General features: G+C 38.3%; 1 protein-coding gene and 1 long non-coding RNA gene across 5 annotated transcripts; one reads left to right on the forward strand and one right to left on the reverse strand.

The window, feature by feature from the left end:
- Window positions 1–27,718, reverse strand: LOC105945731. Of its 4 annotated transcripts, none has more exons than XR_004223456.1 (4): window positions 27,627–27,718; window positions 27,380–27,444; window positions 1,477–1,731; window positions 1–491 (listed from the first exon to the last, which is right to left on the reverse strand). It is a non-coding gene; the product is annotated as an uncharacterized LOC105945731 (long non-coding RNA). The 4 variants fall into 4 exon arrangements; XR_004223458.1 differs by having other exon boundaries at window positions 27,540–27,631; XR_004223457.1 differs by lacking the exon at window positions 27,380–27,444.
- Window positions 3,803–12,724, forward strand: angptl4 (angiopoietin like 4). The gene is made up of 7 exons (XM_002938552.4): window positions 3,803–4,381; window positions 6,311–6,421; window positions 6,560–6,662; window positions 10,016–10,129; window positions 10,394–10,489; window positions 10,817–11,092; window positions 11,453–12,724. Exons 1-7 carry the CDS (start codon window positions 3,890–3,892, stop codon window positions 11,632–11,634), a joined length of 1,374 nt encoding a protein of 457 aa, XP_002938598.2. The 5' UTR covers window positions 3,803–3,889; the 3' UTR covers window positions 11,635–12,724.
- Window positions 27,719–27,726: the final 8 nt, after the last annotated feature.

Raw genomic sequence — 27,726 nt, forward strand, 5'->3', positions numbered from 1 at the left:
TGAACATATATTACAAAGTTGCTTAGCATTATATTTAGGCAACATTAGGCAAAATTTTATTTTTTGGTTTAATCTCTTTTAATGTCACTGGAAAAATATTTATGTCATAATGTCCCTCTTGCCCTCCAATAAATAATCTTTAGAGCAGGATATAGAGATCCAGCTAAGGGTCGTCATCACTCTCCTGGGCACAACAAAAGTTCTTTGTCTGGAAAATGATCAGCATGCGGAAGAGCTGCGCACCACAAGGATTTGCGATGAACTTTCACACAGTAACCTGTAGGTCAAGTCTGCATCCAGAAAAATGCTGTGTGATGGAAATGCCTCGTCACTCCCCCACATTTCTAAAAAATCGTCGCATTGTGGGAATGGAGAAAAAAAAATTCGAACATTTGGAACAACGGAATTGATAAATAGGTGAAAGGTGAAAAGATTTTTCTCCACTTCGTTCCAATGGTTTTGTAATTGGGTGTACACATGAATAACCATCACTGCAAAAAGAAAAATAATATAAGGAAGCATTGCAGGGAGATACACTTATGATTAAAAAAATAAAGAGTGATGGATTCTTATATAACGATAAATATACAGACAAAGGCACAGATAGAATAAATAGATAGACATATATACTGTAGATAGATTCAGATAGGTATGGGTATAAATAGGTATGAAAAGATTAATACCTCTACTATATATTATACTGCACTATGCCACTACATATGTACCACACAGGCATTCTAGAGTGGGTATTCAACAGACTAATTTCCATGGAAAGCCAGAGTAATAATGGCACTCTAAGCTGTGCAACTGTGGGCCTCGGTCTCCCTTTGGGCTCCATAGACTCCTTTGGGTTCCAGTCTTTTATCAAACAAGTCTTCATGTTTATGGGCCTGTACCATGCAAGGAATTTGAAAGCACTATTCTAAGTCATGACTGAAAGACCCTGTCACAGAAAGTATGAACTTCAAATCCATCATAATATACAAAATATATCTCCAGTAATAGGTATAAAAAGATGTAGAGAAAATAAAGAACCTGGTATTCAAGAACCTACCGTGAGCTGTATATGCTTTTTCACTTAAAGAGAAACTATACCTATGTAACTATATATAAAATATTTATATACTGTATAGTCAATAGATGTATCATGACATGAAGATGTAGTGCATCTTCAAGGAACAAAAACTCAGTTATAACTAGAATAATTAGTATTTTTCCCTGTACTGGAGTGTTACAATTATGCTCCTACAACACAAACGCATGCATTTGGATGGAATACAACTGCACACCTACAATAACCTACATACCTATGAGCCAATAATACAGATATGTAAATTAGAGAAACTAGATACAGTGGCCTTTGCCTAGTAACTAAGAAATAGGACTTGTAGGAGATGTAAAGCCAAATGAGCTATTAAACCTATGGGTTATTGTATTGCAATGCCTTAATTGTATGCTAATTGTTATATGACGTACTGTATAGTGATAGATGTATGAAATACGTGGTCCTTCTTTGATTGTGTTCTGATGAGACCTCTGGCACGTCTATATTTGAAGCACAGTGTGACACAACATCCTGTGTATTTTTGGCCGATTGACACTTTCACAATTTCTAATCTTGTGTCTGGGAAATAGCTGTTCTGATTCACTCACAGAGTATCCTGTGGCTGCAGGACGGCACACCCGCACGTCTCCAACTTTATGCACGTGCCAGCTTCATGCTGTCCAGGCCTGTTCAAAAATAAACAAAGTGCAGCTGTAGGTGCAAATAGGTATCACAATGGAGACATGTATATTTAGATAGGTGCACATAACTGCAGCTCTGTAAATGTCCTATTTATGCATGTAGATATAACTACAGGGGGATCACAGCAAGTAATTTCTGAATTATGACATATGTTGCACTTTTAAAAATAACAGAAAAACTAAACTTATATGGGGCAAGCAAATGTAAAGTATTTTATTCCTTATAACCAAAGAAAATGCCTTTTACCTCCTATACCCTGGGCTGGTTCTCCTGTTAGCAAAAACCTGCACCAGCCTGGAGTACTTCTGTATAAAAACCACTTTCTTCTGATTCTTCTTTCTTCTGTTGCCCCTGGCCAGCACATGAGCAGTAGAGTGAAACGGCTTTTTCTTAAAGTGATACTGACACAAAAAATACTCTTCAAAATATTAATTAACATAAAAAGTTACCAATAGGTCATGTTAATAATTTTTCAAGGAAAGGTTTGCTTTTGTAAGTAACTGTTATTTAAAGTTCCTAAACCTGACTGCCCCTTTTCAGCCTGTTATTTATAGCTTCTAATGCTAACAGACTCTTGCCGCACAAATATGGCAGCCCCCTCATAGAGGGACTTGGGGGATCAGATAGGGAATGTAAAACATCAGGAAGTACTTTTATGACAACATTATAAAGTTCATGCAATGACAATGTTATGATATATTTTAAAACAGTTTAATTTTAGGTGTCAGTATCCCATTAAAGTTCAGATTTTCACTCTACTGCACATGAGCACCCCCCAAAAAGAAGGAAGAAGAAGGACTAATACTGCAACGTGGTACTTGCACAGAAGTACCTACACGGTGTAGTTTTCTCTTAACAGGAGCACCAGCTCAGGGTATTAGGTAAATGATTACAATCACTGGGGATGCCTAATATTTGCAAGTCCCTATGATTATAACTTTCCTTCTTTTTTAGGGTAAAGACACACATTGCTACTAGTAGTAGCTACTTGTCTTGGCTACTAAAATAGACAATTCTGATCAATTGCCTCTATGTGTGTTTTAGCAGAGTCAATTTTCAGTATTGGCAGGGTATTTTTTGGTGTTTAGTAGCAGTGAAAAACTAGCTGCTACTAGTAGCTCAGTGTGTCTTCACCCTTACAGGTCAAGGTTAGATGAACATAAACTTTTAATATGTCAGTGTCTGTGTCTTTAAATATATAATTTCCAACTATGCACATAATTTGAACCTACTGTACCAGCAGGATCTAAAATTAATTTGCTGCTAGGTCCAGTTTAATCTATTAACACCAGTGGATTTAGGTACAATTGATAGAAAGCATGAATGCAAGGGGTTTCTGTTCCAGACTGGTGCTCAAAGCAGGTGCATGAAACAACTGACACCAGATACGTGCCAGACTTTTAGTGCTTATTCCACGCTGAACCCAATGACTCTGCTAATGTCACGAGTAATACTCTTCTATGGTGACCTCCCTTTTGGCTGCTCTTCAGTTAGAGCACATAAAATGTGACACTTATTTGGGCTCCATATCACAGGGCCTCTTTGTCTTTAACCACATACATAGCATTCTCTCCTACTTGCTTGCTTCCCCCCAGAGACACCATCTTTGTGACTGTACACAGGCATTTTGCAAGCACTAATAAATACTCATACTTACATGTTGGAAAGACAGTTCTGGAATAAATAATAAAATAGTAGCAGCAATACACATACAGCTGCATAATTTTATGCTAGGGCGTTTAAGAAAATGAAGTACACATATTATAATATGAATACTAAAATAGCACTGCGCATATTAATGAAACTGCTAGTACCTGTTCTGCATATATACATTAATCCGGTGTAACAGGCTATCTGTTACCTAACGATTGTCTGGGAAGCTTAATTCCCAGGCAAAATCCATGCGGCTAAATGCGTGTGTTTGAGGAGAACCAACAAGCAGGAATTCACTCTGGAGAGCCGACTGAAGGCAGAGTGACATTTGCCACTCCCCTAGTCACACTCATTGAGAGAAGAATAAGGGAGGGCGAGAGGAGGGGTCATAGACTGTATATAAAGAAGGGTTCCTTGACAGAGAGCACAAGCCTGAACTTGAGAAAGGCAGACAGGGTGAAGGGGATATAGTGAAGGAATTACGCAAAGATGAAGCTGTTACTTGCAAGTATAACTGTGAGCCTGCTAGTGCTGAGCCTGCTAGTGCTGGGAGGGGAGAGCTGGGGATTCTCTTCAGAGAAGAAGGTGCAGTATGCCTCCTGGGATGAAGTAAATGTACTAGCTCATGGGTTGCTCCAGTTAGGTCATGGGCTCAAAGAACATGTGGACAAGACCAAGGGGCAGCTGAAGGAGATCAGTGGCAAGCTAGTACAGCACAATGTGTCCTTGCTGGAGCTAAGCAGGCAAGCCAGTGAAGTGCGGGAGAGTGGGGAGGTGCTGAAGGGAAGGTTGCAGGAGCTGGAGGATAAGGACAAGCAGCTGTATGATGTGTCCCAGGGGCTGAAAGGAAAGGTGCAGGAGATCAGTAAAGACAGACAGCTCCTGGAGCACAGGCTGCAGAATATGGAGGCCAAGATCCAGCTGCTGGAGCCAAGCAAGAGGCAGAATCGCAGTGAAAAAGAGGACCTGCTGAGCATCCAGGTGAGACAGCAATGTGGGGACAATGCAGGGGAAGTGAATGGAAGGCATCAAACTGTATAGGTACAGTAATATATTGCAACCAACCAGTTCTTGGCTGTGATGGTCAAGTCTACATTACAATAGAATAGGAAACATCCTCTTGGTTGCTATAGGTTACTGTGCTTGATCACTTTGGCACTTAATTGTGTAAAGGATTACTTATGGCTCTAGAAAAAAAGGCACATGCAGATGTTAACCCTCAAGCTTGTGTTAAACTACATATCCAGATACCTTTAAATATCAATTTTCACTTCATAGCCTGACGCTATAATAATTAGTATGGGTACGCATCATTTTAAGTATTAAATGCAATGGATGCAAAATAAATTAAATGGGAAATACAGGGTGGTTGCCTAGCAATGCAGGCATGCTGCTCCTTTTAAACCAGTTATGGCAGGAAAGGAGCAGTTATCATTAGAGTGATGTATGTAACAGTAGCCCACCGTACGTAGCACTGAATTTTTACTCTCTGCATGCACTGAATGTTATTGATCTGATGAAGCAATACATATAAACACCCCCAGTGTTCCATGCTCCTGTTTAAAAACAATCTGTACGCCACAGAGAAGTTTATCCATTTATTGTGGTTACTTAATAAGGTAACCAATCCTTGTAAATCCTAGTAATCCACATAACCCCATTAACCACCTACTGCTTCTTCCTTTTATCCATATAATCCACTTTAGCCACTTACTGCCAAATTATATTTAAACAAAACTAAACTCCTATTTTCAGTCTTTCTCTGTCTATGTTCAGCAGCTGTTTGCTGGTACAGCTTTCCTTCCTATTAATAATATATACATTTCTAGGTAAGGTATGCAGTAACAGTACTGAAACATTCTGGCACGAACTGTCATTTAAATTGCCTATACTATAAGTGGCAAACAGTGAACAGCTGTCTTTAAATTCTGATCCCGAGACAAGTTCAATGAGAGATGTTTCCTGGAACATAAGAAGCTGCCATTCCAAAGGGCAGTAACTTGTTTACTGCTCTGTCCTCCTCACTTAAAGGCATGCTATGTTTTGATCCTGTTTATAACAAGTCATCTGTTCAACCATAAATGTCTCTATGTATGTTTGCAAAACATTATTTGCCATAATCACTGGGCTGTTCTTTCAGTGGTCTGTATATAGGGACTATAAAGTATATGTTGGTAAAGGTATGTGTGTGCATGCTGGCACAGATATCTGTATTAGTACATTAATTTTAGTGCTTAGATATGTGATATGTCAAATTAGTTATGTCATTAGATTTAATGATTGCTTATGTGGACATGAAACTTGGTAACTTCCAAAACATGGGGTACATTATCACCCATATGAACTCCATGTAATAAAAATACATTATAATAAGGGTCCAAGAGTATATAATCCACCTAGCTAGAAGTATGTATATTCTGCATTGGCAGTAAGAATAAAATTGTTTAGGAAATCTGTCTAGTAGTAGGATATACCTAAAGCTGAGGCATTAGGGAAAGATGTGTAATAAAATCTCAACAAACACTCAGCATCCCCCATTCTGCACGTACTGCATGTGCAGTGGGTGGTGATGTAAAACTCTCTTGTTTCACTGATCAAGGGGGGGAGGAAGTGTTTTGTGGGGTGTAAAATGTGCTGTAGTTAGTACAACAGATTTCTATACATGAGCATGTGCACCTTACATTCTTTGTAAAAAAACATTGTGGTGAATCATTTTATGGTACTGCTAATTTCCCACTGAAGAATGTGTTGGTATTGTTGCCATCAATAGTGGACTTTGGATATTGTAAAGGGATTGATTAGAGAGGGAATTTGTAGTAACTCCCATGAAAGTAAAGCATATATGAGTTTCATAGTTAATATTACACTTGAAGCATTTATTTAATGATTGCATTTTCTGTTCTATTGCAGACTTTAATGGAGATTCAAAGCAAGAGGATTGATGAGCTTTTAGAGAAGATTAAACTGCAGCAATACAAACTGGATAAACAAAATTTGCAAATTAAAAGCTTACAAAATACAGTAAGTCTAACTTTTATCGGTCAATGAATTGAATGCAGGGAGAGATTAAATATTTATGAAACAAGTTAGAGGAATGAGCAGATATATAGAATGACAAACTTTATAATATATGTAGCTAATACAAAGCATATATTACAGATTCAGAGTAACAGACTTGAAACTCAGACATGGAAGATGAACCTTAAAAAAACTGTTGAAGATGAAGCTCAGAGTAACAGTAGCACAGAAGAAGGAAAACATGGTAAGTAATGCCAAAGCAGGGCAATTATGCTTTCATAATGACTCCTTTTATTCCTAGTCTTGTTGTTTAGGGCTCAGTAAGGACTGTAGTATTCATTACAGAACTAACAAGCAGATTAATACAGTTTATCATCCTGACATGAAAATGGTACATTATGTAACTGTATCTTTTTCTGTGTATTATTTTAAATGCACTTGCCTGCATGCTAGCTTTGTGTCCAGTATTAAGGACAAGCAAACACAGAAAACACCCATGTTGTGTAACTGAACCTATACCAAGAAAACCCTTTGCTTTCATATATAAAACTGTAATAGCATTCAAAACATTCCATCATCTGCTCTTAGTCCCCTTTTTAATCCTGGTGCAGGCTAGACATGCTTATATAAAGCTTGAACTGTTGTTCTTATAGTATTGTACACACTTGTTCTAGCTTCCTTTCTGTTCTGGGTTAAATCCATTCACACATTTAATTGTGGACAGAGCCTACAAATTTAAGAAAGTTATAAGCCTACGTGACTTTTCCTGCCAAGTATTTCTGTAGGTCATCTAAATGTGATTTTCTGTCTGCTAGCATGCTGCTTTGTGGTAATTTTGTCTCCTTCTGTAGCATGTTCAGGAAACAGCTAAGCCTGTAACTATTTCGATTGCAAATTTATGTCCAGTGTGATATATTAACATACAGTCCTCCTCTTAGGGGGTTTGAAAAATGCTAGGCTATAAAAGAGCATATGCAGGTATGTCATCTCTGTACTAGCATTCTCAAACATTGTTAACTTAGCATTTCACTGCAGATGTATATTAAAAAGTAGGACCCTTCTTGACATACAATGACATATAAAAGCAATTTATATGGTCACTGAACTCTGAGATGTTTTATAATTTTTTTTTTCATTTTATGAAAGGGGTACATTATTTCCTATACATGTAATAAAGTAGTAGTACAAGGAATACTTAGCTCACATTGCAAGAGTGAAAATTGTCTCTTTGAAACAAAGCAAGACTGTTACATCCATACTGGTACTGTAAATAGCCCCTTTGGTGCCAGTCCAGTGTGTTAATGGAATGACCCTGTATGAGTTGTCTCTCTTGCACCTGCATCATGAGAACAGCTCCCTTCAATGTCATTTTAGTACAGTATGGAGCCTGTACAAAGCCCCAGTTGTTTGCATAGAAAACAGATGGGGATAAGAAGTCTTGGCTCAGAGCCGAGTGTGTGAAAGTTGAAGCCCTATTCCATGTAGGAGAGGGTTTAGCCACCTCCAGAAGATGAAGTCTCTGTGCCCTTAGCAGAAAACACTTGGAAAGCTTCCAACTGTGTGAAAGTTCAGTCCCCGTAGGAGGAATAATAGGGTTTAGTCTTCAATGGGATGAATGAAGTCAGAGGGGAGACTTAACTAGTACAGTGCCACTAAAGCTTAATTCATCAGCCTACTTTCAACAATGCCAGATATACACAGTCAGTAGATGAGAAGCTTTGCAGATGACAGCCTGTGTTACAAATGTCCAAGACTAAGGGTTACCACCCAAAAACAGAAACAGTGACAAACTACCACCTATGATACTGATTTAACAGTACAAGTATAAGATCTATTATCCAAAATGATTGGGACCTGGGGTTTTCAGGATAAGGGATCTTTCCTTAATTTTGATCACAATACCTTAAGTCTGCTAAAAATCATTTAAAGATTAAATAAGCCCAATAGCATAATTTTGCCACAAATATAAATCCATGCAAATTAGATGTCAGTGTCAGGTTAGTGCAAGTTACTGTTTATTTTATGGGAGATGACCTTCCCATAATTTGGAGCTTTCTGGAAAACGGGTTTCCAGATAAGGGATCCCATACCTGTAAAAATGCAGCAGAAGTTAAAGGATGATGCACAATAGACATATTTCTATGAAGTAGGGGAAAGTTCACATAACTGTGTGTGTAGGGGATTTTCTTAATGTTCCGTACCACAGAAAAGAAGGAGCAGCCTTTCAGAATTCCCCGTGTAACCTTTCCCCTACTTCTCACATTGCACAGCTGATGTAATTCTTTACAATGCGTCACACTTACTGTTACACGGAATCATTTCAAGGTGGTGGGTTGAGCACAAACTATAGCCTGAAGCATTCAAATCTCTTGATACATAATGAAGCCATATTTTCATATCCCTAATTATAGTTGTTCAGCCTTTTAAGCAATACATTTTCCAAAATGCATTATTGCAACATGTTTTGTATTACAAATCCACATTTACAATTAACTTGAAGAGAAACAGACTAAGTTTATAATTATTCTGTAACCAGTACATTCATGGTTATACATTGACAGTCAGTACTGCCAAAGTTACTTTGTAAATTTTTAAAAGAAAAAAAATGTTATTATGGAAAGAAATGTTTATGTATTCAACCTGTGAAACTTTAGAGAAAGTAATCCATTGCCAGGACTCTAGAAATTGAGTTAGAGTTTTAACCCAAAAAAAAAGCACATATTAAATGAAATTAAAGAAAACCATTTAACAAATGCATCAAAAGTCAGTCAACATTTACAGCTAAAGCAATGGTGATATTTTAAAAATGCAAAGAAGGGTGATCATTACATCTAATATTCCATGTTATCCAAATTTACTGTGTTTGGGCTAGTAGAAATGGTTGGTACAGGCCTTTTAATAAAATGGTAAAATATCCCTTTAAATTGCCTGCAGACTAGGTAGTGAAGTGTACATTATCACAAAAACCTGAAATTGTAAACATGCAGGAGGCCAAGCCTGACATTCCTCAGCCAGATCAGGGAGGAGGGAGACTTTAGAATTGGGTGAAAGTTCATATTTACTACTCTCACCATAAAAGACTTATTTTTACCATGGACTTAAACCCTTTACCTTATCTGTTTGGTTATCTACGGAAAAAAATGATTGATCTAAATTTGCATCACAAACTTTAATTTCTGATTTTCATGAGCTACGAATGGACTTTAGTCTTTTCTGTTAAAATTGTATCATGTTGGCACATGTAAGGGGTTGAGGTTAAAGTCCACAAGTAAAGCAGATTTTTTTTTTGTAACTTATTAAATAGCACAGGGTCAGAACAGTGTCATGAACTATGAATCATAACAGAAGAGCTGTACGGGTTGTAAATAATGTCTTACAGTGTCTAGTCATTTATTACTTGGATATGTACCTTACTGCTATAATGCATCATCATCTAACATGGCTTGAAATTAAGAAACTTTAGTGTTCGTTGATGATATATGGCGTTGCAGACCTTTTATTGTACATTTTTATTGGATATGTATATTAGTCATGTCTATTGATTCATTTGTTGACAAACTAGACAACTTTTTAATGATATCTTCTTTTGCTTTTCAGTGTTCCCTTCTGACTGTCACCAAATCTTCTTAGAAGGAAAAAAGTCCAGCGGAATCTTCTCAATACAGCCTTCTGGTGCTCAACCTTTTGAAGTCTATTGTGAAATGACAGCCGGTGAGTGAACTTTGTTATATTTTTTATTAGTGCGGGTTACTAGATTTTCATTGCACTGCACACCTCACATTGTTTAGAGAAATTAGTTTGCATAAAGGCAGAAGGCCATATAAAAAAATCTGGCATTGCAAATAAGCTATTTTGTAATGACGCATAGTTCCTCAGAATATAGTTACCAACACATATCAGTAACCAAGGACAGAGCAATGTTTTTTTTCCAGTTACAGATGTGACTAATGTACAATTTTTTTTTTTTTACAACAGACGCAGGCTGGACTGTTACACAGAGACGTACTGATGGCTCTGTTGATTTTGATCGGCTCTGGGATGCTTACACAGATGGTTTTGGAAACCTAAATGGTAAGTAAGAAAATATTTTGCTTTGTTCTGCTATTCTTTTTTTTACAATGCTGTCTACAAAGCTCATACAGTAAAGTGTATAAATGTAGTTATTTCTACAGAAGAGGGTTTGTTAGGTTTTTTTAACTATAGCTTTGTGATTGCTTAAAAACATTTACCCCATCACCCACAGGACCACTCAGGATTAGTTTAACAGAATAACTCTATGCCTTTTTTAGCCTTTGAGTCTGTGCGTGTTACATAAGGCATAAGAAGTACATTCACTATGTTATTATTTCATTTAAAGTAAGTCATATAAATAATTAACTGGATTTCTTGTGCTTGCAGGAGAGTTCTGGCTGGGACTAGAAAAGATGCACCAGATTACTCAGCAGGGACAGTATCTCATACACATTGATCTCCAGGACTGGGAAAATAATGTCCAACACATGGAAGCAAAGTTTCTACTGGCTGGTTCTAATGAAGCCTATGCTCTTCAGCTTCTTGGCCCAGTGACTGGGGAACTAGAAAATGCGCTAAGTGACTTTCAACAACTACAATTCTCTACTCGTGACAGAGATCAAGACAAAAAATCTGATTTTAACTGCGCCAAACACCTTTCAGGTCAGATAAATTCTTAAAAATACATATACATATCAATCAGACATTTATAATCTTTTAATGAGTAGCAAACTAGGGCTTACAGCCTACAATGAAATACCCACTAACATTAACCTTAGCTCTGAGCTGCTTTAAGTAACATTTTAATGAGACTTAAAATAAGCTGATTGTTTACAGTGCATGAGATAAACCTGTCCAAAGCCATTGGTGTTATAATTCAATGCATGAAGTAATTGATAAATAAAAGCAGCATTTAATTTAAGAAATAGCCCTGACCCATACTGTAGGTTGTAATATTGAGGTTTTAATTTATACTATGTATTAAAATATGCAACTAACCATGATTTTTTTTTATGCTTACAGGAGGATGGTGGTTTAGCTCATGCGGCCATTCTAACCTTAATGGGAAATATTTTCTCTCAGTACCCCGAGCAAGGCATGAGAGGAAACAAGGGATATTCTGGAAGACCTGGAAGGGCCGATACTACCCCCTGAAGTCTACCTCTATCAAAATCCGTCCTGTTGATACAGACCTTACTGTGTGAACACTGATCACCTGAAAGCAACCAAGTTGAAACTGATTCAAAAACTAAAAACTGTTGAACATCACCAATAGGGTGTTTTTTATTGCTGACAGTTGTCCACAGTTGTCAATTAGCGTGGAATACTATGAGCTGGTCAGCTGTATACTTGCTGAAAGCTTTGAACAGCTAGTTAATAGTAACATTAGGCTAGTAAACAGTAGACAGATTAACGTTACTGAGGGGCAGCACTTACTTTTTTTATGCCCACAGTACAATTACATTTTACTTTTGAATTTTTACTTTGTTCTGTTTACAGATTCTACATCTATTCTATGCCAAAATGTATTGCTACAAATGCTCAATAGAGCTTTATTTTTGGGGGGGATCAAAATGTAGACTGCATGTGTGCCATCCTACTGCACCCAAATCTGGCCTGAGTTATACATTTTTAAATCAGGTATTGATTAGACTGATACTGATTATTGCACTAATTATATTGTGTACTGTTTTTTACACTTTAAAGAGGATGTTAATAGAAAAATGGAGGACTCCAGATAATATTAAAAAAAAAAATATCCGCAATACACTGCAGGTATGAGGGGACAATGCTCATTCCATTCTCTTCAAATGCAGACAGGTACTACAGATCAGGCCACTATAGGTCAATAAGCTGTCCGTCTTCTGTTAGGTGGATAAATACTGATTTGTTTCTTGCATAGAAAATGCAAACATTTGCTTTTTATAGCTGCTCATTTGGGAGATTTCTGGTAAAAAAAGATTTTGCTAAATCAGTTCTACTTAGTTCACTGTGTGCAAAATAAAGTCCTTGCAGGTTTATGCAAAGATGTTACACTTAAAGAATATCTTACAGCCTGAACAAGGTTCATATATTCCAGTCATATTGACTGATTTACAACGGTGACCAAAAACGTTGAACAATGTAAATATTTTGTGTTTTTTTAATGCAATCTGTTGTTAAATGTGTCTGTATATTTAAATAATTGTAATTTATAAAACAAAAGTATTCAAAGTTTCATTTTAACATTTTTTATTTGTTCATTTTTCTTTGGTTATCAAATAAACATTCAAAAGCCCAGCTTTTTGAATAAGAGCATGTGTCTGTCTTATTATCTGTTTCTACAGGGAGATAACAAGAGAACAGGTTTAGGGTTCCATAAAATATTTCTTAGTAATAAACTCAAATGTATGGAAGAAAGTTATTGTTAAAGGGATAGTATTTACTGTTTCTATGTGTGAAACATAAATTTTATAGTCATAAAGATTCAGGAACACATAATGGAATAGGTTATTCTGCAGAAGATGCCCTATTCATCTTGATATTGTAGTTCATTTATGTGCGGAAGCAGTCATTATTATAAGCTTTCAGGGAAAGACTTTGGAATTGTTTTCATATAAGGGTCATCTCTCAGTTATGCTTCATAGGAAGCAAAATTTACACAAAACATTTATTATTTTCTATATAAGTAACTTAGAAGTCAGTAAAGCCACATATCTTTCTAGTCTACACAGCAGTTAAACAAGCAGACCCAGAAGTGCAACTATATTTAATAATTTCTTTAAACCCATAACATGGAGTATGCATGTAGCTTATGAAGCACAAACAATAAAGAAATTTATAAGTTAGTGTTGACTTCTGGCTTTTTGCAATATGAATGGCAACTGGGTGGCTGACTTAACACATTCTTCAAAAACAAGAGTGTTGAATGATAAAATGTATGTATGTATATCTTTATTTATAAAGCGCTACTTATGTACGCAGTGCTGTACAGTAGAATACATTAATAGAAACAGGGTTTTTAAGATAATAATACATAAATACAAAGTATAACAATTAATACAAATAAATACAAGATACAGTTGCAAAGACACAAGAGGATGAAGGTCCTTGTCCTGTAGAGCTTACAATCTATATGGGAGGGTAACAGACACAAATAGGCAAATATAGGTGCTGTAGGTCACAGCGGGTGAGACTACAATATAAGTATAAGAGTTTAAATGATCTGAAAGGGTTAGATTGCATGTTATATATGTGGAACTGAGAGCTCTGTAGGTTCTGAACTGCACATTGGACATGCACTGACACGTTGAATAGATCAAAGTCTGCTATGAATATTCTCTCTCTGATAGGTACTGATTTATAGCCTTATAAAAAAAATTTCAGTATTATGTAGAAAGTTACTTTTGAATTAGCTTTTTTAAATATTTAATGTATTATCTGTTGATCTAGAACCTACAAATAAAACATTTATTGACAACAAATGTCCTATTTTATATGAGAGAGGAATTCATTATATAGTTCTGTAGAGAGCCATGAATGGTATTAGATCCAGAACTAAACCCAGTGTATTCTACACAGCTTATCTGTTATCTGCTATGACACTGTGATCATTCTCCTTTTTCAGCTTGAATAGCTGCCCACATGGTTTCTGAAACTAACACACAGTTTTCATGAGTGCAGGGTAACAGTACATTATATATTAATTACTTTTTCATCAATAGGCATCAGACTAATTGCTAAAATGCATTGGGCTGCTGTGCTGATCAAATTTTAAAGCTGATTATCCACTTCATTCTGTAAGTGCAATGATTTTTATTTAAAAAAACACAACTGCTGGTACTGTTTTACACTTTGAGAGTGCACCTCTGCCTGGCTGAGCTGTGAGCTGCACCCGTTTATACAGGAGACATTAATCATCTGGATTATTCTTTTAATTAAAAGTAAATGGAACTTCAGGATTCGATTAACCTGCCAGTAGGGTTTTGAAATGCGGGAGGAAACCCACACAGACAGAGAAAAAAACATAGAAACTCTATGTAGATGGTTGGTTGAAATCAAACTTAGGACCCCAGTGCTGCAAAGCAGAAAGGCTCTAAGCACCGGGACACCATGCCACATATTTGTTGTAGAGCACTGTAGCTGAAGAGGATGAATTATGTTTTGCTCAAAAGTTATTGCAGATAAAAAAAGATGGAAATAGTATGAGTTGCAGGCCCATATTTTCTCCAGATCTGGCTATTGGCTGATATTCCCATAGGGCCCTAAGACATTGATGCCGCATAACTTGTTAATAAAGCATCTCTTGCTGATAATAATAGAGAGCACCCTATTTATGTCCCTCAAGGTAAAGAGGCTGATATCTACCATGAATATACGTGTTATGTAATTTGACCAACTGGATATGTAACCTTGAACCTTTCAACTGTTTCTCTCTGTTTGATTAGATTTTTCTTTTTCATTTTTTGTTTTGTATTTTTCTGTTTTTTTTTTTAAACAAACCCGCCCCCCCTGGAAAAAAGTCATATTAAGCTCAGTTACCTTTAATGCTTTTATAATATACTTAGAAGGCACTTGTAGGTGTCCTTTTGTCCTTTACATTTAACCTTCTCAGGTACTGTGGTTTAGTGATGGCTGTAGGCAAGGAAAGTTCTGTGATGTATGCAATTCATTTCTCTTTTGCTAATGTTTTTCTGCAGTTAAATGGAGATTCAGTACTGTACTGACTTGGGAGTTCTTATTCTGAAGCACATACTCTGCAGTTCCTATGTGTCAAAACTAAACAGGAAAAAAGAGGAAATTTAAGCTACTCCATGTTTCCCATTCAGCTCATAAAAAAAGAAAAAAAAACTGTTATTAAAACAACAGGTAAAAAGTATATTTAACACAAACCCTATTCATTGAACTCATGTCGAACAATGAGTAACAATGTCTCTTTAATTATTAAACAACCCTGATTCCAAACACACATAGACATATACACAAAAGCATACTGCCCTGTGCTAAATCCAACAGCCCAATGGCAAATTTTAAAACCAGCATGTACATAATTTAAATCATTGCCATTAACCATTTTTTAAACACAGAGAACAACTGATATTGTCTCAAGATACTGAGCTTATATACAAAAAGGGGGGGGGCTGAGTTAAGGCAGCGTTGTGACAAAGGGGCAAGTCTAAGGGGCGAAGACAAGCGGAGCTACTAGTAGCGATACTTGTTAATGGCTATTAAACTCTAGAAAATACCCTGCCATAGACAATACTGAGAATAGCCTCTGCTAAAACACACGTAGTGACAATCATCAGTATCAGTAAATGATCAGCATTGTCTTTTTTAAAGCCACAACAAGTAGCTGCTACTAGTGGCTCCATGTGTCTTCACCCTCAGACATCAGGGGCATGGATGAGGTTGATTTATTTTACAGGTTTTGCACTAAGCAAAACCAGGCTGTCCAGTTTAAAACCAGACAGGTGGTTACCCTGTTCAAGGCTGTTAATTTGGGATAGGATGGCCTGTTACCCTTAGTATTGATATTTTTTGGGACACAATTGCAAAACTGGGGGCTCTCGCTGTATGTGTACTTTGGATGAACTGCTTGGTAATAAAATGCTATTTATTCTGAATTCCATAGATATGAAAGAACCACCAGAAGCTCCTAGCTCTGATGTACCAGAACCCTTAGCAAACCGTGACATGTACAAGAAGTCTCTAGGATTATGTTGTGCTGTTGTTTGTCCAGCAAAATCTCAATTATAAAACTTCTCTTAATTTTATAAATTTAGTTGTGTCCCCGTCATTTCCATAACATACCAGTGCCTCTTGTGCAATGCATCCTTTCAGCTCCCTCTGGTGTCTGTGAAAAACACCAATAACATTTACTGTGAAAGATGAAACTAACTTTGTCATTGGTATTTAGTACACCAGGCAAGAACTGTTATTGCAGATCAAGTCTATGTTGTGCAGTAATTCCTACCTCAAACTTGTTTTAAACATATTTTATTAACATAAAAAACAGAAAAGAATAACAAATAGAAATATTTTTACAAGAATCATTGTAAAAAAAACTCTAGTTGATTATAGTTGCTTTAGGCATAAGTTATATGCTATGGGGAAGATTTATCAAAGGAAAAAAATTGAGCTCACCACAGAAAAATGTTCCCACTCTCTATTCATTCCTATTTGATGTTTAGATTATTTATCAAATGGTGAACTCTAACTTTTACCCATTGATAAATACACTACTAAAAATCCCGTAGGAATGAATAGTTTTTCTGTGGTGAGCTATAATTCCTCACTTTGATAATTCTGCCATATAGTGGCGACACCTTGTGGTGAGAACAGTGAAGTATCCGTTTTCATTCTTTTCAGATGTATATAAATGCAGAGATATATAATGTTGGCTGTTTAAGGTATAAAGGTTGAAATCTGGGATGGAAACGGCACGGTGAAGAGATCGTATCCGTCTATCTATCCTGTAGATTTGATACCTTTACCTTGTGACTTCATAAAACATGCTTTTTTGGGAGAGAAAATAAAATTCATGTTTTTTTTCACATTGTGTTGCCCATAGGTTACCATTTAGGTACCATTACAAAATATTTAACACCTCACTCATTTACCTATTCCCATGCACAAGTAAAAGACTTTGCTGCAGTGGTACCCATTCTCTGAAATTCCCTCTCACATTCTACGATTTTCTGCTGATCTCTCTGTCTTCAAACACTTTTTTTTTTATAGAAAAGCTTATCTTTATCTAGCATTCCTTTGATATACACTGCATGCTAATGCCACCTGCTAAATGCATTGATTGGTGCCACTGTCTTGTCTCATACCCCTTCTTTTTTGCAAGTGCTATTATGCAGGGCTCTCTTTACCTTTTGTAGCAGCCAATAATTATATTACAGTGTTTAACTAACAAGGCAGAATCTGTTGGTGCTTTATGTTATAATATATATAATGTATTATCAGCATGGGAAATCTTGGAGAGCACTGTAATACAGAATTCTGATCTTAGCTGATGTTAAACTGTCAGCATCAAATTTCAGCTTTCGGGAATGCAGGGAGTTGTGATTTAAAATGGCTGGAGCCTGAATGATGGATAGCATTGATATAAAATTAAACTATTTTTTTTCTTTCCTATAGCTGCTGTCTCTTACAAAAAAAATGCAAAGATACATCTGTGAGGCATAAATGCATTTCTTTGTTATTCCTGCAGCCTATTACTGCTGATCTGTGGGGCCCATAGAGGTGAGGACTGAGGCAGTCACCCCAACTGCAGCCCCCTAAGTACAGCACTTGATATTTGGAGCTCTCAAACCACCACCACAAACAGTGCCCAACTGTAACAAGGTGTAAATATCAGCAGTAAAATTGCAGCATTCCATTAAATCTGCATAACAAGGAGTGGGTCGGGTTCAGTGATGCGTGTGCACCCGGCACAGAGAGCTTGGGTACAGATGTGCACCACTGGATGATGATCTGCAAGCATGTCTGGGTGCAGTGCCAATGGGCCCCTGATCTCCATGGGCCCCTAGGCTATAGCCTAAGTATGCCTAGGCATTAATCTGCCCCTGTTACTGGGAGTCCATTAGGAACTCCTCTGGATTAAATCTTATTTAAAATGCCCCTAAATAGTGTACCTCCCTTAATAAAAGAATGGCATCAGCAAGTTCATCATCATTATTACTTGTGGCATGGAAGAAGGATGCGGTTTTGACAGAAGTTTTATTATGACAGCTTTGTTTAAAGGAGATCTACAACCCCCGGGCTATAAAAGCCCCCTCATATAGCACTGCCTTGACCCCCCTCACCTCTCCCTTATGGGGTAGTTTCTAACTTTAAAAACTGTCCCTATCTCTAACCCCAAGCTAAAAGAGCAGAGTAGTGCAGATTCGTACCTGCCCAACATCTTCCCTGCAAGCGAACAGTCTTTGGGTCTCACTGCCGATATGAACCATGCTTGCGCATGCGCAGTTGGTGGTAGCAGGAAATCTGCTTAGTCTGTGGATGCGCAAGCAGGGTTTGTGTCGGTGGTGAGACCCAAAGACTGTTCACTTGCAGGGAAGATGTCGGGCAGATACGCAGCTGTGCTATTCTGCTCTTTTAGGTTGGGGTTAGCGATAGGGACAGTTTTTAAAATTAGAAACTACCTAATAAGGGAGAGGTGAGAGGGGTCAAGCAGTGCAAGTTAAGGGGGCTTTTATAGCCCAGGGGGGTAGTTCTCCTTTAAGAAAACTGGAGATGGAAGTACTGAAGGTTGGCGTGCCAGAGGGAAATATAAAAAAAATTACCTGGGGGTTAAATAAACAAATGAAATCAACGGTGAATTGGTTAAATGTAGAAATTAATACTTTGTCATTGGAGTTACAATTGCAGGGTAATGTGGCTCATGTCACTGCAGTTGTGCGTAATACTAATAATGAATAACGATAACAATACTAAAAAAATCACAAAGACAAAACACAAGTTTGCACTATACCCCTGGCATTCATTTACTGTATTCAGTCCAGTACGGAAACACTGACCCTTTGTAGCTCAATGGCATATAAGTAGGACCCAGCTTTCTTTTTACCATTTAGCACCCTCAGCTTTTATTCCATTTTAGCCACTAATGTGTGTGAGGTCCACTGGGGCTCCCACACCCCCTCTGGGGCCACCGTCACCCACCTACTCATCCACTGCCAGCCCCTTCCCCACCTTATTCTTACTTATGCTGCAATTGGGGGAGGCAGGGCAGCAGGGGAGTGACAGGGTAGAGCAGGCACTGACTGGGTCAAGGTCAGCAGGTCCCACGAGGGTTGGGGCGCACCCCTTTTTTTCCAGTGTCCCTTTGTCCCAGTCCAACCCTCATTTTAGCCACTATTAGCCATGACTTGGCAGGCCCATATTTAGCAAGTGGACTAACTTGGTATCTTTGACATTTACCCAGGTCAAATACTGGGTTTCTAGGCAGTTACTGAAGGTTATGTATGGGCCTTGATCAAAGCAAGGTTTTGATGCTAATGTGTGTGTGGCTAAATCACCATTATTCTGTGACCTTGTGACCATGCTGTATACTCAAGAGAGAACTTCTAGAGGGGGTATTTCATAAATGGAAGGAATGGCAATGCAGTACCTGCTCTAGGAGAATGGCACTGCCTGGCTGATTGGCTCTATTAGCGTATTCGCTCTGCCCCAACAAATAGCTCCAAATCTTTTTCTATCGTTTTATTTACCATCTGGTGAACAATGAAATGCCCTCGACATAATGCTTATATAGAACCACCAATGCTATAGACAGAAACCTGAAGGGAACTGAAAATCAGGGTCGCTTAAAAGCAAGAATGGGCTAACCATTCCACCAGCACCAGAGGCAGCTTAATCCATGCCTTTAGGATGGCAATACACCAGTCCTAGATTTTTTATTTTAAGCTTCCTGTTAATTTATTGGAGAAGGAAAGTCATTTTGGCATTTTACTGCCAATAGATTTGCCACATTAATGCCACCTAGAACAATATATTTATTTTGCAGAAACATGTTAACATACCTGAGTAAACAGCTTAAGAAGCTCTCTCCTTTTGCTTAAGATAGCAGGTGCCATTTTAAGTGGCTTCCTTCCTGCAGTCTCTAGCTGTTATAGCTGAGATCACACATTCCTAAGGGAGCGGGAGGGAGTTCTTAGAATTCAAGCTGTTTCTGAGAGAGGAAGTCAGACACTGGAACATCAAGTTTACAAAAAAAGAGACAAGAAATCCTGTGTTTCTTTTGATAGAGAGTGCAGCATTACTGTAAGCGCTTATGGCTGTATTTACATAGACCTTTTTGATAAAGCTTACTTAGTTTTTACCTTGCCATCTCCTTTAAAAAAATCACACTCAAAATGCCCACATTGGAATATTAGTTAGTTGGAATCTCTGCTCATGAAGGCATTGCTGTGCTGTCCTGCCATTTGAGTGTTAGAGACACATTGGCTACTAGGAGTCCCTGGAGTATAGAAGAACCAATGATGGTCCTCACTATATGATGTATTCAAAGCAGACATATTTTTGCCCAAGATTTGGAAGTCCTAAAATACTTTGCAGAGAGGCACAGCTAACAATATTGTCACTGGTTCATTAATAGTATTACTGTAATTATTGTTAATCTGAAATGGTTAAATGTCACTTCTTAAATTCCAAATGGAGATGGAGTGAAAAGGGATCCATTAATGGCACCAAAGCAGTGTCACAGAGAAACCAGCATACTGCCATGGAGGTAATTTTTTAATGCAGTCCATGAAGGCTACATCTGATCCTTAGGGTATCACAATGGGAGAGGTGCTTTTTAAACAAGCAAAATCCCAGCATTCCAGTCACAGGCAGCACAACCCCAGTGTGTGCTATTCTTAAAACTTATATTACTCATAAATAATTGAAAGTATTAAGGGTCAAATCATATTAGTTCATCCACTAAGCACATTTCTAACCCAAGGGTGCCAGTGGATTGCTAACAACATGCTAGGGTTTGGGAACTATGGCACATAGAGTATTTTGATTGTCAGTGATTTTCCCATGAAAGTTAGCATGGAGTACATATGCAATTTTCGTCCCGGGAAAATAAACAAAATACCCTATGTGCCATAGCTGTGTAGTTAAAGGGGTAGCTCACCTTTACATCAACATTTACTGTGTCACAGTCAGTGATATTCTGGGACAATTTACATCTGCTCTTTTTGTATTAGTCACGATAATATCGTATTGGCGATCTGAAAGTCACAAAATTTTCGTACTGAGCTATTGTAAACAGCGGCAGAACCTTTCCGAATTTTTTGCGCAAGCATACAAAAAAAATCGGCGAAAGTACACTCGGAGCGTTCATTCGTGTCTTAATAAATCTACCCCTAGGTCTTTTTATATTTTGCCTGTTAAGTAAATCAAATCATTTAATTAAAAGTATGGAATCTGTTATATAGAAACCAATTAACCAAAAATCTCTGAAATCAGAAATTTTAATTAACTGATTGATTTGCTTTTTCTTTCTGTATTTAATTCCAAAATTAACTGTACTTAATAACTAAGCCATGCTGATAGAAAAAAATCATTGTGAGGATCTTAATATATAAATGTTTTTCATTTATTGGGCAGATTATTGTTTGGGTTTTATAAGGCTCAATACCAAACAGGCAGTTGAGACCCAAACAGGCCCAAGAAAAAAACAACAGTTGGCAACCCTAGACCAGACCCCCTCATGCCGCATTAAAGGAATATTTTAATCGGAGGGTGCTACATGAGGAAACACTTTTGCCCTGCTTACACAATATCCTGTGCTTTGCATTGCAAAGAACCACAGGAAATGATAAGTGCATAGGATCCTGGGTCCCCCGGCCTGCAAAACCAACACATTTGGATGCTTTTTTTTTTTTAGTTGTGGATAAACGTAATATACTGTACTGTGGTTACAATCTTATGGGATTTCCCTTATACAAGTCAGTGCTGTTCTTTGTAAGAACTTGTTATATTTGGTACTTGGGGATGGGTATATAAACCCAAAACATACTGGATGTGTAACTGCTGCTATTATTCATGTATTTTTCCCTTGACTAGACAATAGTGGAATATCACTTCTTAAAGGGACACTGACACCAAAAACCTATTCTTCAAAATATAAATGTATGTAAAAGTTAAAGGTCATGTTGATTGTTTCCCACTGATAGGGCTTCTTTTATAAGTAAGTGTTACATGAATCTCCTAAACCCTACTGTTTCACCAACCTGACTGTCCCTTTTCAACCTGTCAATTATGGCATCTAAGGTTAACGGACTACTGCAGCACAAATATGGCAGCCCCCTCATAGAGGAACATAAGGATTGGTTGTTTAATGTAAAAGCATTGGGCAAATATTATTAAGGAAAAACCAGTGGCATAAATAGATGTTAATTTGCTCCACAGCAAATCCAATTTAGGGCCCCCAATATATTAGTAAATTGACCTGTTCTACCAAGATATATTGAAATTGCTCATTTATTCACTTCAGGGCCCCTTGCAACCACAGGCTCTGCTTCCTTTATAGTTACGCCCCTGGGCAAAACTATAAAGAGCATGCAAATACAGTGTTATAAAATTTGTAAAAAAGGGATTTAATTTCTGGTGTCAGTATCTCTTTAAAATGTCCAGAACATTCCTTCTTACCATGTTTGCATTCAACCAATCGTGATGGCAAACTCTAGAGATGTGTTGTTCTGTTGGTATCTAAAGTGACCTTTTCCATTAGGCAAGTCCCATGAAGGAATTACTTGCCTTGTTTGTAAGCCATACCCTTTTATTCAAATAGAAAAGAGTCCTACTTATAAATAGGGAAAATCCCACCACTTTCAGCCAGCAATGGGTACCACACTGCCATTGTGTGCCTGCAACTTGTAAAAGTTAAAAATGTAAATTAGCAGTGTTCACCTCTGGCTCCAACAGTCAGTGGGTTTCATGGTGTATGTGTGTGTGTATATATATATATATATATACCATATGTAATAAAAGGCACCAGATCTTATATCCACCACCCTCCTAATTCCTATATATATATATATATATAGGGTATATTATCCCTGCCCCAACCACAAATTTTATTCCACTTTTTATCTTATTCTCTTGATATCAGGGCCTGATACTCTCTTCTTTTAATATCCTTGCCCAAAAGCTTTTTATTTCCCAATTTTACTTTCTGCCTCTGTGGATATTTTTTTCTACTTACAACCCTACCCACCCCTGCAGGGGAATGCAGAGTGGCAAGTAAAAAAGGCAAGCAGAGGGCAGCACCAGTTCTGAAATTATATTTACTCCTTTATCAGTACTGCTAAATACTTACTTTGCTCAGATATGTTGTGATATCATGTGTGTACCTGCAATGCCTTAGCTTTGAATTTCCAGAGGAGCAGCCACAGCCAATACACCTAATATCTTACATCATAACTGGGTGAACCAAAGCACATGTTTGGTAATGCTGATAAAGGAATAATTTAAAGGAGAAGGAAAGGCTAAGTCACTTGGGGGTGCCAAAATGTTAGGCACCCCCAAGTGACTTAGAACGCCTACCTTGTACCCCGGGCTGTTGCCCCTGTACGGAGGGAACAGCACCAGCCCGGGGTAGCTGCCGGCGCTTCCTCCTTCCTCCTCGCTTGCGCGCGCATGCGCAGTAGAGTGAAAAGCCGAACTTTAACATTAAAGTCGGCTTTTCACTCTACTGCGCATGCGCCGGCCGGCGGATTTCGCCGGCAGCGCGCAAAGGAAGGAGGAAGTGGTGTCTACAGGTGCCCCGGGCTGGTGCTGTTCCCTCCGTACAGGGGCACCAGCCCGGGGTACAAGGTAGGCGCTCTAAGTCACTTGGGGGTGCCTAACATTTTGGCACCCCCAAGTGACTTAGCCTTTCCTTCTCCTTTAAGGTCCTCACTTGCCTAAATACTATTCTTGCTTCGGTCTCTCCATGTGCAATTTCCTCATTTGGCCTTTTTCTTAATGTGCCTCCTTGTTTTTTCCTATTCCTGCTTTTTTTTCATCTACGACTAACATACCCTTCTCTCATGTCTGCCCCGTCATGTGGCATACTCTTCCTATTCTCCAAACTTTTCCCAGCCTTATGTCATTTTCCCCCTTTGATAATATATTTCTAGCTTCCTTGCAGCATCTGTGTTCAGTCGGAGGCTTTAAATCATTCTGTCATTGCTTCCTTCTCCCTGGCTCAGGCTTGTACTGGGTGCCTGTGTGTGTCTCACTCTCACAGGATAACAGAGAAAGACATTGCACATTACAAGCTTGAAACAGGAGAGGGAAGTGATAACAGAATGATTTAAAGCTGCACAGTGAACCACAAGGGTCTGGTTGGATCAGGATGATGAAGAAGAATTGGTTCCTGTAAAAGCTTGCAAATCTGATTTGAAGTCGAAGACAGAATCGAGGTTAGAAGACGGAACAGGTAAGTCAAGAATGGCTGAAATCTTTTTTTGATCCATTTGAATGCCACTAGGAGCAATAACCAATTCAAGAAATTCAAGAAGTTTTATCAAATTTACATTTCTCAAATCTGACAAATAACTGGTGCGACCAAATACGAGAGAAAACTTTTCTCATGTGAAGATGGTGTTCAGTCAGAGATCTTTCGTGCGACCAAGATCGGAAATCGCCACGTGTGTGGCCACCTTTAGCTCAGGTTCTGATAGCAGATAAGTGCACCCAAAAGGTATTTGAGACCCAGGAAGAAGGTCAATTGGACAGTCATATTTCTGACCAGGACTTTGTCTTCCCATTGTACAGTGAGAGAAGGATTTATATGAGGTGAAGAAGGACAAGTCAGACATTTGTTGGTAGGTGACCAGGCAAGCCACAATAAAGACAAAGATTTAACCTTCTATGTCCCAGATGTTCTTCAAGGGAGAGAGATGGCCAAAGGGTGCCAATTTCCATGGGTTTGAGTACTGAGAGTGTCTGAGAGACACCACAGATTTTCTCAAAAAAATTGCACATATAAATATACTGGATGATAAGGAAGCTCTCCTTTGTACCACTGAAGTCTCTAGCCTTTATACATGTATTCCTCATGATGAAGGACTGGCCAACAAACTTTTGCATAGAACACACTTACAAACTGGTATCTAGTCTTCTTCCTTTGCACTATATAACAAATTATTTTGACATGAAATTACATCATGTTCAGATCACAATACTATCTCCAGACACAAGGTACTAGTATGGGTGCTAACATGGCAAATATCTTCATGTATGAGCTTGAACAGAACATTATATTACAGAACATGTTTTCTCTGAGTTTCTCAGTATTTTCTGGTAATGTAGATTTGAGGATGATATCTTTTTTGTATGGAGGGGCTGTAAAAAAAACTGGTCTTTCCAAAATCGGTCTTTCCAAAAGTCAGGTGAGATGTAAACACATCAGATTATATGGACAGGAAAGAGAAGATGATCCAGATGTTAAGGAACAAAGGGTATCCTAAATCTATTCTTAAAAGCCGAAAAGTAGCTAGAAACTAGAAAAGACCACGGAAGAAAATAACGAGCAATAAAAAAGAGAACAGATCACTGGATAGGCTTTCGTTACTACCTATGATATTCACTCAAAGAAAGTGAGGAACGTTTGTTTGCATATAAAGGGAAAAATTTCAGTGATTACTTGGTACATACTGATATCCAACCACCTAAGGAACAAAAAGCAGAGATTTTTAAGAAAACCCTTGATTGGTACCTTTCCTTGTCTCTCCTGTCAAAACTGTAGCAGCATCATTACGGGTAATGTGGTTTTACATCCCACACAAGGCATTCAAAAAAAGTTAAGAGGTTAACACACTTGTATATGAAAAAATGTAATTTATTTCTAGAAATGTCCCTGCAGAAAAGGATATGTTGGTAAAACTAACTGGATGGCACTTGTTAGACTTACGTACGTACGTGTTAGAACTATACCCCCAGGCGCTAAAAGCCCCCTTAACTATCACTTATCACCTAACCCCCCTCACCTCTCCCTTATCGCATAGTTTTTAAAGGAGAAGGAAAGACTAATAAAGAGTTAATCTCAAGCTGCAGGCATACTTTCAGTTCTCTCAATAGTGCCCTTAAGTCTCCCCATAGTTCTCCAGTTCAGATGATCAGGAGCCAAACAGGAAGAGAAAACGCTGAGCTGTGTAAAGAAAGTTCCCATAATGCCTCGCTCCTGCACTGAGACCCAGACCAAGTGTACATGCTCAGTTAGTTAGTTATGAGTCAGCTTCCTGCTGATTGGATCAGATCCACATTCCTAAGGGGGGGGGGAGCAGGAGAGGGGAGAGAGAGCTGCGTGTCTCTGGCACAGGAATTGCAGACACAACAAATCTTTTCACAGAGAACTCAGTGCAGCGTTTCTGTAAGTGCTTATGGCTGTATTTACATAGAGCTTTTTGATAAAGCTTACTTAGTTTTCACCTTTCTTTCTCCTTTAAGTTTAAATGCTGTCCCTATCGCTAACCCCTAGCTAAAAATGCAGAGTAGTCCAGCAGCATTCCTGGCACCTTGGAATTCAGTTGGGATCACCCCGTTTGATCCAATCATACAGGTATCGGCTTTCTAATTTGTTCTTGGTAGGGCCAGAACTGATATCTTCGCCGATATTAATTTATTTATCGTGAACCAAATAATGCAGTTCCAGGGAGCAGTCAAAAATGTCCGGGTTGAGGAAGGCAGCTATGGTTCACAAGGCAGGACCAAGTTGCAGTCACAACAGGAAATTAAAAGGAAAAAGGACGCTAGGCACAAGACAACTTTGCATCCTGGAACTGGTGCCCGATTCACACATCATAGCCAGAATGCCAAAGGAGCCGATAAGCTGCCTTACATAAAGCATGACAAAAAATAAAAATGTTCCTTACAAGAGCAAGAAAAGTGGAAATCACTGGGGATAGGGTGCCAGCAACACACTAGGCCGCAGGTGGTGACGTAAAAGGGAGTAGGCTGTGATGTTGCAGTCGGCTGGTTTCCAGAGGTCCCCTGCCTGGACCACCACAAAGGACCACTGTGAATTCACAAAAGATGGTGGTGCAGCCACCTTCTGTGAAGATGTTTTTTTTCAGCAACTAGGGGCAATGACCCAGGGTCCAAGCTTAGCAGTCACTTAGGGATACCTAACAAATTGTCACTGCCCTTCCTTTCCTTGTCATTTTACCATTATACTTTACTATGCAACAACAATAGTGACCATACCTTTTACCAAAATTAAAAAATGCATTATATAGAGTTGCCATCTGGCCTTGGCGGTAAAATGACACTTTTTGCCAATCTTACCATAAAGTAAAAGGCAAATATAAAGCAAAAAGCAAATATATTCTAAAGCCATTATTTTTTTTTCCAGAAAAGCTGGCAAACTGTATTTAATTGCTGACCTCAAGCCTTCTGTGTTGTACAACCACAAATGAATAAGTAACATCCAGGGAAAGACTATATAAGCAGGAAAGCAAGACAGGAAATGTGGTAACATCCCCTCACCAACACAGCTTTTCGCACTTTGGAGTAGGGCACGTGACTAATGATTTTCGCTCACCTTCTCCGCCCTGCGAATAACAATAGAAAGACTTTACATGTTTGTATGTTCAAAATCTAAGCTGCTGGGTTTAAGAGACGTTTGTTTAGAAAACAAATACAGTACTTTTAGAAAAGCAGCGGCAATGGAATGCAGAAGTATTCGAGAACAGCCCACATACCAATCCTCAAAGGATTCCTACGCAACCCATACCTGCAACTCGTTCCCCTTCCCTCCCTTGGCCAATTGTCTTATCAATCACATCGCGTCGAGCTGTGATTGGGTGACTCAACGCCTTTCCTGCAACTCCGCT

This window comes from Xenopus tropicalis, chromosome 1, assembly GCF_000004195.4.
Source record: "Xenopus tropicalis strain Nigerian chromosome 1, UCB_Xtro_10.0, whole genome shotgun sequence".
Taxonomy (NCBI): domain Eukaryota; kingdom Metazoa; phylum Chordata; class Amphibia; order Anura; family Pipidae; genus Xenopus; species Xenopus tropicalis.

Coding starts and splice junctions, on each gene's coding strand:
- angptl4 (XM_002938552.4), top strand. CDS start 3,890: ATGAAGCTGTTACTTGCAAGTATAACTGTGAGCCTGCTAGTGCTGAGC. Junction 10,490..10,816: donor TGGTTTTGGAAACCTAAATG/GTAAGTAAGAAA, acceptor TTGTGCTTGCAG/GAGAGTTCTGGCTGGGACTA. Junction 11,093..11,452: donor CTGCGCCAAACACCTTTCAG/GTCAGATAAATT, acceptor TTATGCTTACAG/GAGGATGGTGGTTTAGCTCA.